At 54.1% G+C, this 14,769-nt stretch overlaps 1 protein-coding gene across 1 annotated transcript in view; it reads right to left on the reverse strand.

The window, feature by feature from the left end:
- Window positions 1–230: 230 nt before the first annotated feature.
- The window catches only part of LOC105189290 (protein Wnt-6), a 41,448-nt gene continuing 26,909 nt past the window's right edge, over window positions 231–14,769 (reverse strand). The window contains exons 3-5 of the mRNA XM_011151301.2: window positions 4,012–4,128; window positions 3,367–3,566; window positions 231–2,877 (exon numbers count right to left, since the gene is read on the reverse strand). Of these exons, the coding sequence (XP_011149603.1) occupies window positions 2,416–2,877; window positions 3,367–3,566; window positions 4,012–4,128 (779 nt within the window). The 3' untranslated portion in view covers window positions 231–2,415. The remainder of the gene's footprint in view (window positions 2,878–3,366; window positions 3,567–4,011; window positions 4,129–14,769) is intronic.

Here is a 14,769-nt window from a genome sequence, read left to right on the forward strand (position 1 = left end):
AGAAACGGAGAAGTCTCGCGTGCGTCTCTCTGCCGGCGGGCAGCGGGCGCACGTGTGGCCAAAGCGTCGATCGATCGAGTCGCAAGGTATGGCACAAAAAGCTTATGTCACGCGACGGCAAAAGCAACATAATTGGATACGCGCGCATAAAGCGAGAAAGAGAAAGAGAGAGAGAGAGAGAGAGAGAGAGGCAGAGAGACAGAGAGAGAGAGAGAGAGAGAGAGAGAGAGAGAGAGAGAGGGAGGGAGGGAGGGAGAGAGAGAGAGCGTAATCCCGAGCCCCGGGAGAAATCGAGCTGCGTGATCGGTACGGGAACTCGTGGCGGGAGGTGGCGATCGGACGTGGGGCACTTAGACGCGATGTTTTCCGTGCCGTTGATGTCGAATTGATACCGGGACTCAGGGCTTGCGCTGCGGCAGTCCGAGCTCGCGGCGCTTTGAAAGCGGAGAAGCAATCCGCCGAAGGGTGCGAACGCCGGCGCGTTACGACGCCTCGGCGAAGCACGCTTTACAAGTAAATTCGCCATACGACTTAAACGTGTACGCCTTAAAGTGTATTACGAGCAGTGGAGATACGTGGAAAGCTTCGACACCCGAAATTAATGAAGCCGATCGCCTCGCGCGTCTCGGCGATTCTGATAACAACTACATCCTACATAGCCGCGATCGATTGTTCTTACGAAGCAGAGGGATCACCTCGCTCCACTTCCGCCCCCGAACGATTCGTGTTTCTCGTTGAAACGCACTGCAAGCCGATCGCGCGTCTCTTAAAGAATAAATATAAAAGATAGAGTCCTTCTTTTCACTACAACTTTCGTCGACGAGATCTCTCACTGTTGTTATTTACTGTCTCGATTGTCAAAAAAGTGACTGCTCCGGTTAATGACACTTTGTGTTATACAGATTGGAGAGAAATCTATTCGGCAGGCCTATTCTGTAAGTTGTAACTTGTCATATATTGTCGTTGCGTAGTGAAAGGTGGCACAACGAAACGATAAAGACACTTGTCGTTGAAAGTTTCTGCAAAATAAGTCTGCAGTAGCGGAATTTTGTAACTCCTAATGTGCTGATAATGGCAGTTTTCGGCTCGTTACATAACATTGCGCATCTTCTCTGCCACATATTATACTTGCGCAACGGCGATACCGTTATCGTCAACGAGTTGCAGAATCCCGCTACGGAGTGTCATTACGTTACTCTTTTGATCCGAGTCGTTATTAATTCGGGGAGGTCCTGAAGCGAGGAGAACCTAAAGAAGCGGCGGCCTGATCGTATTGTAACAGTAAAAAAATCTCCGACCACAAATCCGCGGACAGCGTGAGAGATTTGTTCCCGCACTTTGTGTGTGTTTCTACGACGCGTCTGATTTTGACGAAGCTCCGATGGGACCTCTCACCTCCGTCGCGCGAGATCGGACGCGAGGCGCAGCGAAGTCGTTGCTACGAGATGTCAAGGATGCGTGCGGGTCTCAAACAGCCGCTGATCATTCGCGGCCGAGCATAAGCAGCCGAGAGGGCACTCGAGCTGCCTCGTGAGCGCGCGCGCGCGCGCGCGCGGCGGTCGCCTCGCGCGAGCGACCAGCGTCTGACTTAGCTCGCGCATGCACTACTGACGACCTCGAGCCCGCGTCGCAGCACGCGAGATGAATGTCCGTCGGAGATATATCTCGCGTGCTGCCTCCCTTAGTAGACCTAGACCTAATTCATAAACCCGCGCACTCGCGGCGAGGGAATCGTAAATCACATGTCACCCGAACGCTCGTCGTCGAGTTAAACGCTACACGATCAAGCTGTATCCTAGAGATTGATATATTACACACAGACGTTATTATACGTTATTATACGTAGCAGAATGTTATCACGATCGCGCCGAGAGAGGAAGGACGCTTAGTGAGAAGCGACGAGTTTCTTTCCCTTTTCTTCAATCGCGTTCAACGTCGCCGATGTCGGGCGATCTCGCCGTCGACGATCGGACGATCGCTTGGCGGTGCGCGCGGAGACACATCGAACGGCCAATCCAATTGTAACAATAAATCGGAGAAAATTTACAACATCAAACATGAAGACACCGACAGTGAGTCGAGTGAACGAAAATATCGATCGCGGATCATCCCTCCTCGTCGGCGAAACAAAGACGCAAGTGTCGTGCATTCGAATCCAATCATCAGCCGTTCAGGGTACCTCGCGACAGGGTCGCGACGTCTCCGTCCGCGATCACTTGTGCGCTAGAGAGAATACTCTCCGGTCATTTCTCTTCCGCGGTATTCTCCAGCCGCGCGGTGTCTCTCTTCACGAGAACACCGCGTCGCGGAGACCCAACAACCACCGTGAGAGCGCGAGCGTGAGTCTGATCGCCGATCGATGCTGCCGCATAGATGGATCCCGGTTGAGAGTTCGCCCGCTTGCGTGGTCGCAAGTTAACGGCAGGCGTGGACGGTCTTCTTGACGAGGCACGTGTTACACGTGACCTCGCAGCACCAGTGGAACCTGCAGCCGCAGTTGACCTTCTCCTTTACGACTCTCGTGTCGTAGCCTCTGCCGCAACAGAGGAGCTCACAACCGTCGACCCCGGGACTAGTCGCGTTGCATTGGCGACCGGTCGTGCCCAACGAGCCGGTCTTCCGGTTCGCCTTGCAGAAGTCCGGCGAGTCCTCGCTGTAGATGAGGTCGAATCTACCGGGCGGCTTGATCGTGGGGCCCTCGGTGATGAAGCTGTGGCCGTCGTTGCTGGGGATGACCTTGGCCGCGCCGTCGAAGGACTCCTTCAGGCGGTTGCCGACCTCCCGGAACGGCGGCATCTTGCGCCAACAGGTGCGCACCGTGCATGAGCCCGAGAGCCCGTGGCACTTGCACTCGGTCCGCATGAAGTTCCGTACGGCCTGAAGAGCGAATGCAAATAGCGCGTCGGCCGGTAATGTACACTCTGGCTTGGTCGCTCTAGGAGCGACTGCGCGATCGACGCGGGAATCGAGCCCGCGTATTGAGGAGTCGTTGAAGAAGAGCGAAGAAGGTAGCGCGTTCTCGTTGTCGAGATGTGTGATCGTGAAGCTTGATCGTCTGTCTTCGCGACAATGCGGAAATCACAGTTTGTGCATTTTGCGATAAGCAAAGTGGAGATCCGCGATGTTCGGGACTTTTGTTCGGGGCTCTTCGAGTATCCACGACCGGTGAAACGTGATTTTCCCGTCGCGTTCGGCATAATCGTGCGCGATTATGAGAATGGTAGGACGAGATTATGCCGGTTTACCGGCAAATAGCCGGAGGAAGTAATTCTTTTGCCTACCGCCGTATTGAGCAAGATGAAACAATGAGAGAAATAATCGCAGGTAGAAATCGTCGAATTGACCAAAGAATAACGAACGACTTACCAGTCGGCCGGCGTCGTTGTTATGGAGCTTCACCAGCGTCTTGATGTCGCTCCGCTTCCGATAAGGCGCGTCCATGAAGTCCCGCGACTTCTTGAAGCCAAAGTTCACATTGTCGCCGCATCCTCCCCATTCCCAGTCTCCCTCCGTTGGCAAACTTTTCTTCCCCTCAGGCGTACGCGCGAACTTCGCCAAACGATTACCTGCGAGAAAATCATCATTCTCCCATTCCCGTTATTTCATCCCCGAGAGACTTGGCGATATCTCGCGCGAATCCGCGTGATCTTTCAATTTTTCAAGCCAATTGATACTGTCCCTCCCCGAAGAGAAAAACCGCGCAAATAATAAAACGCGAACCAAGTCCCCCCGCCCAAGAAGTATCGTCCGACTACGATATTATTTCTAATGAAAACGAGCATGAGAATTTTCTAGTCGCAGCGCTGGAGGGACGACGAGTCTCGAGCGTTCCCTCATAATCTCTGGCGGAAAGCATCGAGCGAGGCCTCTTAAGAGCCCACAGATTGCAGAAGGCTCCGATGCGAAATTGATGAGAGCCGAAATCGAGACGCACGGATGAGATCGCAAGGAAGCAAGGAGGGACCGGGGGGGGGAGAGAGAGAGGGAGAGAGAGGGGAGGTAAGCTTTTACCCTTCGTCATCTTATCGCAGGAGCATTCCACGAGGTCACCCATAGTGCAGGCTCTGGTAACCGCATAAGTAACTCCGGCGGCGGTGATGGCGTTCACGAAACCCGTCTCCCGCGTATCTGAAAGCACACGGCGGGGAATCCGGGATCAATTAATGGACTATTACCGTGGTAGCGTGGTCCGCGACGTAAATCACCGATCGCGAAACAAGAAGAGGCGCGCCCGGCGCGCGCATATGTGCGCGGTAAAGCGAGGGGCGGCGGGCGTAAAAAAAGGAATCGGCAAGAATCTTCCCAGAGAGTCCGTCGCAAGCAGTCTCAAAGAGGTCTCAGGGAGGATGCCGGGGAGATAAGGAGCAACGTCGGCGGAGGGTCAGGGGGGAGGGAAGGTTGAAGAAGGTCGCGCAATCAGATCGCTCGGGAAACAAATCGGATTACGCGTCGACCGGCGAATAAGACAATTTCGGGCCTTCCCGTGTGCGTGCGTGCGTACGTGCGTGCGTGCGTGCGTGCGTGCATGCCGGACTCCTGAGATACATTAATTAATGACGTCGTTCTGTAGACACGAAGGGACCGTCTAAAGATACTCGAGAAAAAAGAAGGCTGCGGGAGAATCGTGGATCGTAGAGTCGGCCGCTCGTCTGCGCAGATTTACTTGCACTTTTTACATTTACGCGATTACATACTGCGCGCGTCGCGCAGTGCGTTGCGTATTAATTTAATGTATAATTAAATATAATTAACATGTGACATTAGCATATCAGGGACTTGCGAAAGCTCGCGGGGTTTTTCTGCGTATCTTCTTCGTGGCTTCTTCACGTCATGTTCAATCAAACTTGCCACTGATATATTCATTACTTTCCGCCACCTCTCGGGCGATTATCCGATTTTATCTCTCTAAAACGACGCATCTTTCGAGGCGACGAATTTTTGCAAGCAAATACTAATGACACCTCTTCGTGCGGTTGCCGTCTACAATGTGAACGCGCCTACGTTGCACGCTGATTTACTACTTTCTCCTCTTACTCGCTGTTTCTCCCGTTGGCAACGTTGTGGTCCTAGAAACATTTGACTAACCTGTCGACGGACACTTTACAGAGTGACTCTCTCACCGGGATCGTTGCTCTGGCCGAGTGTGATCTGGGTCAGTTAATCCGTGGAGGCAGGTCCGATTACGACAGCGTTCAGCCGTGAACGAGTTATACAGATCGGCAGCGTCTACGGAGTATTGCGCGCGCGCGCGCGCGCGTATGCGAGATAGACGTGCGATGTAAGGTGTAATTTGACATTAGACACGGTGCACGCGCGGTAGTCGCTTATATGGCGAAATGGAGGCCGGTGCATGCCAATTAGCCGGCGCGGCGGTATGCGATTAACGCTTCTTCGGGCGTTTTTCCGCGGACGTGAGAAATCGCCGCGCGCAGCCGCGGCGCGAGAGCCCTCGCGATAATCCGCTTCTGAAGAAGGCGAGTGCAAACTCCGTGGTCGTCTCTTTGCTTGAAGGAGGAATTTAGGCATATCGACAGCATCCAGCGCTCGGAGAGTGTCACGATTTCGTCGGGATCTCAACGACCGGGCAGGTCAGACTAGAAAATGTTCCTCGGAGAAAGGAAAAAGCAGAGCGTCGTAATAAATATATGTATATGCATCGCTCCTGGAACCTTATCAGAGAAATCCGACGTCGATTGCGAATGCGGCCCAATACTTGAAATCTTCCCACTCAACGATCAAGCGTATGCACTGATAGAAAAATATAGTTGAATTAACTATAATCTCACTATATTTTATAGTTCATTTTGGCGTCAACCGTACTTTTATAGTTCGTGGAACCTGCAAAATATAGTAGAATAAACACAAATATATATATAGTCAATGATTGTCTTAAACAATTGTTTAGTTACTTTTACCACCATTTTATGGTAATTTCTCATTCACAAATATAGTGAGATTTAATATTCATACAGTTACATCCGTATCATCATTTAGCAAAAATATTCAGGTAATATTGACTATATAAAAGAGTTACTTTACCCACCATTTTATATCTGTATCCATACAATAATTTTAGTTTAACTTACTACAATTCTTAGTAAAAATATTATACGGTTGGTTATACCGTGCCTATATCCGTAATTATTACCGATATTATGGTAATACTTACTGGTAATAAATATGATATTTCGGACTATAATTTAGTTACTATATCATTATAGTTCCAAATATCACATACATTTTCTCTCAGTGTAATTCATGATTTAACGTCTCTATAAAGCAACCGCTGTCTCATGATGCAACTCCACGCGGCAACGGTAGTCGCCTTCGGTCGCCAAGATTCAGAACCAAGAGCGCAGATTCCGGGGCGCGTAGCGCACCCTGTCCGAGCCCTTTCAATCATTCATCCTTGAGTCACCTTGAATCCGCGTACGCACCCCTCGCCCGAGATATCGAATTGCAAATTCCATCCGGTAGTTCCGTGAGATGTGGGTGGCGCCGGTCGCGAACGGACCGCACGAAAAGATGGGCTCGGATGAAAGGGGTATCGTCAATGTCCCGAAGGTCTTGGGAGCAGACGCCCATCTCGACGGGTCCCACAATTCGGGTCCACGCTTGTCTGGCCCCGCTGGGTGGACCCGCGGGGATCCACGGAGATTCCACAGGGCCGGCGCGGCTCCTCGTCTGTATTCGGTTTCACCTGCCACGTCTCCACTCAATCATTAAGCGGACAATGCGCGCGACGCGCGGTTTCACTCTCCTCTCCCCTCCCCTCCCCCCCCGCCGCTCCGAAGCCCTTTTCAAAACTCGGAAGATCGCTACCGCACCCGCTCGTCTCGCCCATTGTCTCTAGGCTCTATGTGCATCCGGTTCTTGCAGAAGCAGCCGACGCGCGTCGCGCGTCCAGCCATGCCTTCCCATTTCCGCATTCTGCGTCGCGTTCCACGCGACTCTTCGGTTTCATTATTATGTGCCGATATTATTATTAATTACGTCCGCATTGCACGAAGGGGCGCCCTTCGGCTCTCAAAAACGGTCCTCGAAACGGCGCGCGCTGCAGCTGATTGAAATTTCAATATAAAAGCCGAAAGAGGCGCCGCCACGACGCTTTTCCATCTTTCCATAAGACCTTTCCGGCGGCGCTCTCGCTCTCGCGCTCGCGCTTGCGCGCGCGAGGGGCCGAGGGGGGATCGATGAATTGTTCCAAGCGTCGAGTGAGCGCGGACTCTCCTCCTTTGTTACATCCTTCCGCCGCGGCGATGTAACACAAGCCCGATCCAACTGTATCCAACGATCTTTGCGCATCTTCGTGAGACTCAACGAGGGCGGACAACGCGTCGGGAGACGCATGGTGCGGAATTTCAATGCGAGCGAATCTCAACGCGTCCCCTCGTTAGACTAACTGGGGCACCGCCACGCCGCGAGCGGCACATCCGTCGCAAAAATAAGATCGCCCCTCGCGGATCTCTGTCGAATCGCGCGGCGATATAATCTCCGTCGCGCGGCCGACACACACGCCGGAATTAACTCATAACGTGGAATGTCCGGCCAATTACGGATTCCAACGGGGCAACGGGGAAGGAGGGGAGGGTTCGGCCGGCGGCAGGCGGCGTGAATATCGAGCGGAGCGATGCGTCGGCGATGCGGAATCGCCGCGCGCGCGCGCGCGCGCGGCGCGATCGCATCTCTCTCGTCGTCCTCCTTGAAAACTCGAGAGATGCGCTGTCTTTTCTGTCAATTATCCCGATATAAACAGCGACCGATCGATTACGTCGAGCGCCGCGCCGCGAGAGAGCGCCGTGAGAGAGAGAGAGAGAGAGAGAGAGAGAGAGAGAGAGAGAGAGAGAGAGAGAGAGAGAGAGACCACCCCGGCGAGAGTCACACTATTTTGATCCTCTCCCTCGCGAGCCATCATTTTTCCCGTCATTTTCGTCCGTTCGCGTTCTCTCGTGGTGTCCACACGGACTCTCGGCAAGGTCTCGACGTCTGCTCCGTCTCCTCGGAGATTCACGCAGGACTCACGACGAGAACCTTCAATTTCGAACGACATATAATTTCACGTCGCGGGTGAAATTGGGAAATACTCGATATCGAGTCGAAAAGGACAACTCGTCCTCGGAAGCCTGCGGCTCCAGGCATACAGCTGATGCGCCGCTACCCCGTCATCGATCCACGTTGCCGAACGGAGAAAGGAGGCAGAAACGCGAGGAGGATCGAAGAGTGAAAGGAAAGAAAGTGCGTACACGTGTGTCGAGGGTAGAAACGACGGCGCGGAAGGACAGCCGGGAGGTAAGGCGAAAGCGGTCCTCCAGGGTGGAGGACCTGCTGCACCGCGATGCTGGGAAGGGGTTATACGCGTTAAGTCTGCTTCTCCGTGGTTCCCATGGATTCCAGGCGGGTATCTTCGGCGCGGATCGACAGCGCGGACGGAACGGAAGGAGGACGCGGGCTTCGGGAGGTGGCTGGGGGGTGGAGGAGAGAGGAGAGAGAGGAGGCTGCTGCCTGCCACCGCCCGCGTATCTTCTGATGCATCGCCTCACCTTTCAGTGCGTATTTAAACGATACGATAGTTTTATACGAGCGATCTGATATCTCTCGGGCTTCGAGAGCGAGAGAGGTAGGAGAGGTGGGCTCCCCCCGTCTAGCTCTCTTTTCTCGTCCCCTCTCTCTCTCTCTCTCTCTCTCTCTCTCTCTCTCTCTCTCTCTCTCTCTCTCTGTCTCTCTCTCTCTCTCTTCTTCTCGGCGGCTCCCGGCGACGGCGACCGCGCTCGTCGCTTCTCCTTCCACGGCCGATCGATCGCTCTCGCCCGTTCTATCTCGTTCCGGCTCCAACCACCGCTCGAACCGGCACGCCGGCCCTTTAACATGACGGAAGCATCGAGCCCTTTCGAGCTCACACACGGCCGGATCGTTTACGAGAGAGAGTCCCGTCCGCGTTACTCTTTATTCTTTTTTTCTTCGCGGCCTTCTCCGAGCGTCGTTGACGTCCCGAGTCCTAAGACCGAGCGACTCTCGAAGAAATCCGAAAATCCAGGAAAAGCGAGGGGGAAATTTCGCGAAGTGATTTTGCGAAAGAGCGATAACTTGGCTAGCGGCTCGCGTTTTGTTGACCGTCTCGTCCCGAATATAAAATTCGCGATATCGTCGAGTTGACTCAGGAGAATGCAAATTAATATTAAAATTATTTTTAATAACAGCTCTGCATCGGAGAGACCCTTCGTCGTTATCCGTGCAATTTAGATTAGGTTAATTAAAATTATCTACTAGGCACAGAAGTGAAATCATTGTTGAAAATTATCGAATATAACAATTGCTGTTTTTTGGGGATGATGACGAGGAGAAGACGAGACCTCTCGCGATTCGTCCGCGATGTGTTGAAACATCGCCAAGCTCGTCGAACGACGAGAAAGTTCTTTTCCTGAGGCTCTTGACGATCGTTTCGATGGCCAATCCTGGAGGGGGGATGCTGAAGGTGTGTGCGGCGAAACGGCGGATAATATAAATCACTACGAATCAATTAGACAGGAGGGATCGCGAGCCGGTGATCTCGCGATGCCGCGCTGCCAGGTGCACCTGTGCCCCTCCCCCCTCCGCCTTCTTCGTCTCGGGTCGCCCGGACGGCTCAGCCAATTATCAGCATTCCGGGGCATTATCCTCGAAGCGGGACTTACGCCGTGTTTAATTGCGAGTGGTCTTCCTCTTCTTCCTCGTCCTCCTCTTCTTCTTTCTCTCGCTTTCGCGTCGTTCCTCGACTCTCCCCCTCGTAACGTTCCCTCCTCTTTCCCGCGCGTCCCCGCGGGGGACGTCGAGGATACAACTCTCGGCCGGCGATAAAACGCAACCGCGTAGCGGGTCACTTCGCTTCCTGAACCCGGAAAACATTTTTTCCCCCGCGATTTTTCATTTCTTTTCCGAGAAGGAGAGAGAGAGAGAGAGAGAGAAACATCAACGCTCCGTTTCGCCTCATATCACGCGAAGCATCGACGTTGTCGTAAAAAGTGGGTAACGATCGCGGATCGGATGTGATCGCAGTTTCGCGACTCGGAACAGCACACGGGCACGAATAAACGAGTGGCCGTAACGAAGCGAGTCGATACTCAGCGGACGTCAGATCGCGTTCTCTCGGTTTTCCTTCCCACAACGATCCCGTGGAAAAGCCGGCGGCGGCGATCACACCCCGCGCGCACGATTCGATTCTCACAAAAGTCTCGTCGCCTTCAATGTATCGCGAGGAAGGAGCGCTCGCGCGAGGCGCGATGGCCGGCATGCACTTTCCAGTTTTATGAACCTCCCGTACGCCGCTAATAACGCCGAGCATATTCTCTCTCTCTCTCTCTCTCTGTCGCTCTCCAATGGAGAATTGAGTCGACGCAAGGGGAGAGGAAGAGAACAGGGGGAGGGGGAGGAGGGCCGTTTATGGGTAAAAAGAGATTACGCCGCCTGTCTCTCGCGCGGCGATTACCCGCATTGCATTAACGTCGCCGCCTGACATATGCATAAATATACGCGGTGTGTGTATCGGCGCTGCGTTCGGCGTTCGTTTCAATGTGGCCGCGCGCGAGCGCGGAGGAATGTCGCGGACGTTCATCAGGAATTGCCTGCGCGAGCACGGCGGACGTGTACACGTCGCTTGTGTGCATACCCCGGGCCAATCGTAATCCGTTTGCTCGTCAATTATGTAACATCGTGGATCACGCCACGTCGCGCAATGTCCTCGGGCCGTGCACTCGGCGCGTGCGTTTTTTCCTGCGCCGCTCTGTGCGCGCGGGACTTTGGTGTCGTGGCGCAACGAGGAGGCCGGCGAGCCTTAAAAGAGCGATTATGCTAATCGCGCTCATGTTGCCGAGTCTGAAATAACACGTTATTGAATTCATCGGACTCGCTCCCTCTACTTTCCCCCCTCGCTCGCTCTCTCTCTCTCTCTTTCTTTCTGTTTTTCTGCGACGCGGCTTGGATTCGGTCTTAGCGCGTCGCGATGCCTCGTGAGTGTCTCGAGGAGGAATCCGAGAATTGAGACTCCTAGAAAATAAAGGGTAAAATCCACAGGGAAATTTTATGAAAGTTCCTCGCAAGTTCCTCGGAAAGTCCGCGAAAACCGAAGCGAACGATGCAGCTTGGCGCAAGTCCGATTCGACTTGGCGAGTCGACGATGTAATTTATAATTTCGCGTAATTTAATTCGATCCGTATTCGGAGAGTAACGACTCGTCGACGCGCCGTTTTCAGAATGCAGGCCGAAGATATTTGCCGCGTTACCCTAATATAACGGCAGAAATGTGAAGCATCCGACGGACATATACGGAGCCCGCAAGAGAGCGCGCGTACGCGGTTGCACGTAGCGGCGGCGGCGGCGTCTCTCTCTCGCGCGCTTTCGCGGGGGGGCTCAACAGATCCCTCGTAAATCTCGCGGTGATTAATCGATCGGCCGGATTATGCAAGCGCGCAATTTGCGGCGATGCGTCGGGGCCGCCGCGTCGCGGGAATTATGTCGCCGTTGTGCTCGACCGACGCACGTAGATGGCATCTCCCTCTCTCCGTCTCTCTCTCTCTCTCTCTCTCTCTCTCTCTCTATCTATCTCTTTCTCGATCCTTCTCAACTGGCTGATTTGTTTAGCCGCGAAGACGGTCTATCGGGCCGGATCGGCGCCGATTCATGCGCAATAGATCGTACAGCTGGCTACCTGGGGAGCGATTCACGCTCCCGCCGCGCGGCCGATATTCTCCCCTCGATAGCGCAATTTGTTGCCGACGCGTTCATTGCGCTTCTCCGTCCGTTTGATCTCTGACACGTCATAGTTGACGCGTCCCATATCGAACGTATCTCCGAGCGGAATAGAGTCTTGCAATGTCAAAGTCGAGTTAACACGGTGGTAGAAAGGAGACCTCGTCGTCGGTCACTTGGCTTGGTTCGCGACGGAGCTACGGCAGTCTCTCCCGCGACTGACAACGTTCTCTTCCTCACGATAGCCTTCTAAGCTACTTTGGCAGCCGTGTCTTTCTTTTTTAAATATCTTCATCATCCCCTCCCGCGCGTACCGCATGTGGTAAAAGTACCATGTTACCGCGCGGGGCAACGTGGAAGAAGGAGCAAAGGAAGTGGAAGAAGAGCGCGAGGGGGGAGGACAGAGGAGGAAATAACATTAGACGGTGGAGAGGCGAACACGAGAAAGGAAAGAGCGGACGACGTTGAAGCAGGTTAAAGCGAAAAGGGCAGCGCGAACGACGATAAATCTCGACGGGCATCCGTAAATAAAGCGGAGAATATTCAATGAGAGAGGAAGATAGCGGCGCGCGAGAGCGTGCGCGCGACGAGCGCGTTCGCGGCGAGCAAGAGAAGAGGAGCGCGCACACGTGAGATCGGCTCGCTCGCGCGAGTTAGCGGAGTACCTCGCGGGCTCGCTCCTCTCTTTCTCCTTCTCCTCCTCCTCCTCCTCCTCCTCCTCCTGCTCTTCTACTCTTCTGCCCGAGGGCGTACCGAGGGGGAAACCTTTCCAATAAATACCGTGTGGAACGGACGCATGAATGCCGGCAAAAATCGCCGAATGACCAATTGCGGCGGGCGCTCCTCCGGCGCGCTCGCCTTTTCCCCGAGATTCCAGCGGATTTTTGAACGCCGTCGCGCCGTATCACCGCTGGATTCTGCGCTCTTGCTGGAATTTCTCTCTACCCGTCTCTCGCTCGCCGTCTCTCTCTTTCGGCCTTCTCCCTCTCCCCCCCCCCTCTCTCTCTGTCTCGGTCTCCCTCGTTCTTTCCGCCGTTCTCGCCGAGTTCTTCCTCCAGTGAGCCGCGCATCGCGCTGCATCGAGCGCGGCTCGCCGTCGCCGAGACGACGAGATACCACCGCGCCGTAATTACGAGAGACCGGGGGGAGGGGGGTAGACGACGAGGGGACACAACGCGGCTGCTTGTCGTTTTGCTCGCTATCCCCGTGGCCAGCCGCGAAACGGGAACGGAACTTCCCAAACTGCACGCGCGCTCCGTATATCTCGTGCGTTAAAGTCTCCGGCGCGAAGGGCAGAAGGAGAGAAAAAGAAGCGAGCAGTCTGGATCGCTGTGAGCGAACACAATTTTCGGGATTTTGGGAGACGCTTCAACGGGAGATCGGTTAATCGAGCGGCGAGAGAGTGTTGCGTCAGAAAGGGACAAGCGATACGAGATGATGCGATAATTAAGTCGCACGAGTATGCAATGGGAGGAGACGAGTGTTTTCTTCAGGCAACAGTCGGGTACCAGTTTTTTACGCGTGACGGAAGTTCCGTGAAGCGCGAGGATTTTCGTACGTCGCATATGCGATTTGAATATAATGCTCCCGGGAGAGGAGCCGTTGCGTCGCGGCGCCGGTCCCCGCCGGTAAAGCCCGCGAACGAAAGTTGAGAAAAATCCATAAGATACGGCGGGGAGAAAGGCAAAATAAAGACGACAATCCCCCGGGGGAGCCCTCCCCCTGCCACGGTCCGCCCGTTCTTCTCCCGACGCGGTGGAATCGACGAAGCATTCAAATGTCAGGCCGACGAGGTCTAACGGAGTAACAGATCTGTCCTGGTCCCGCGAGCCTCTTCTCTTTTTCTCGTCGGTTTTCTCCGCTCCTGCTCGCTGCGTTCCCTCCCCCCGCCCCCGCGCCGCCGCGATGGGAGTTAAACGTACGGTAGTCGAGATACAATAAACGTACGGGACACTAAACTGTTTGCTGTTGTCAATCCTTTGTGGAAAGGACACCGGCCGTCGCCACGCACCGGGCCCATTGCTCTTTCAGGTACAGTTCTCACAAAGAGTGACCGCGCCGGAGGATCCGCTTAAACTCGCCCCTGCTGGCTCGTCCAGCGGCGATGGCTTATGAGGTCGCGGCGTATCGCGACCACGATGTCGAACTTGGCCGACCATTCAGCATTGTCCGCTCTTTTACATCCCAATTCTGAATGACGTGATGAAAGCGTTCCGCTCATGTAATTCCGCGCACGACAATTCATTGTAATTAATGTAATTTATATACCGACACTCATCATCCCCGCGCTGACGGGGAGCGTCCTTGAACGTCGTTGAAGGATCGGAGTCGAACTAATAACGCAGCCACAAAAGCTCCGACGACGATTCATTCCGCCGTCGACGTTCCCGCGCGCGCGCGCGTTCCTCAATTGTTGCGAGAGATACGTTAATGACCGCGCCGTGTGTTATGCGCTTGCACGTGGTCGCACCTCGCATATCGCGTTCCATTTATAGTTCCGCTCGCCGAGAGCGCGCACAGCCAGCATCGGGGAGAGCTAATGGCGTTAATAAAATGACGCGGGCTTTCGTTTTCTCTTTCTTTCTCTCTCGGGAGATGAAGGGAGACGCTGAAGAGAAGAAGAAGAAGAAGAAGAAGAAGAAGAAGAGGAGATATTCTCCCCTGTGCTTTCTCTCTCTCTCTCTCTCTCTCTCTCTCTCTCTCTCTCTCTCTCTCTCTCTCTCTCTTTCTCTCTCACTCTCTGTATTTATCTCTCTCGGGACAGCGCGATGATGCCTCTCCCGGGACCGGTCGCAGGAGACGTCCTTAGTCACGGATAATTTCCTTCCTACCGGTTTTTACGACGGCTGGAAGCGAGAAAAATCGGGCTTTTCCTTCGCCTTCGTGCGACACGCCGCCACCACCATGATCGACGCACATGGCCGTGCGCCATTGTTGCTCCTGTCGCCACTGCGTCTCTCTCCCGGTCCCGTCGTAAATAATTCATGGATACGCTCGCTCCTCCGGTCCACCATCCGGAGTGCCAATATTTTGCGCACATCTCTTGCG

Source organism: Harpegnathos saltator, unplaced genomic scaffold, assembly GCF_003227715.2.
Source record: "Harpegnathos saltator strain DR-91 unplaced genomic scaffold, Hsal_v8.6 scaffold374, whole genome shotgun sequence".
In the NCBI taxonomy this organism is placed as follows: Eukaryota; Metazoa; Arthropoda; class Insecta; order Hymenoptera; family Formicidae; genus Harpegnathos; species Harpegnathos saltator.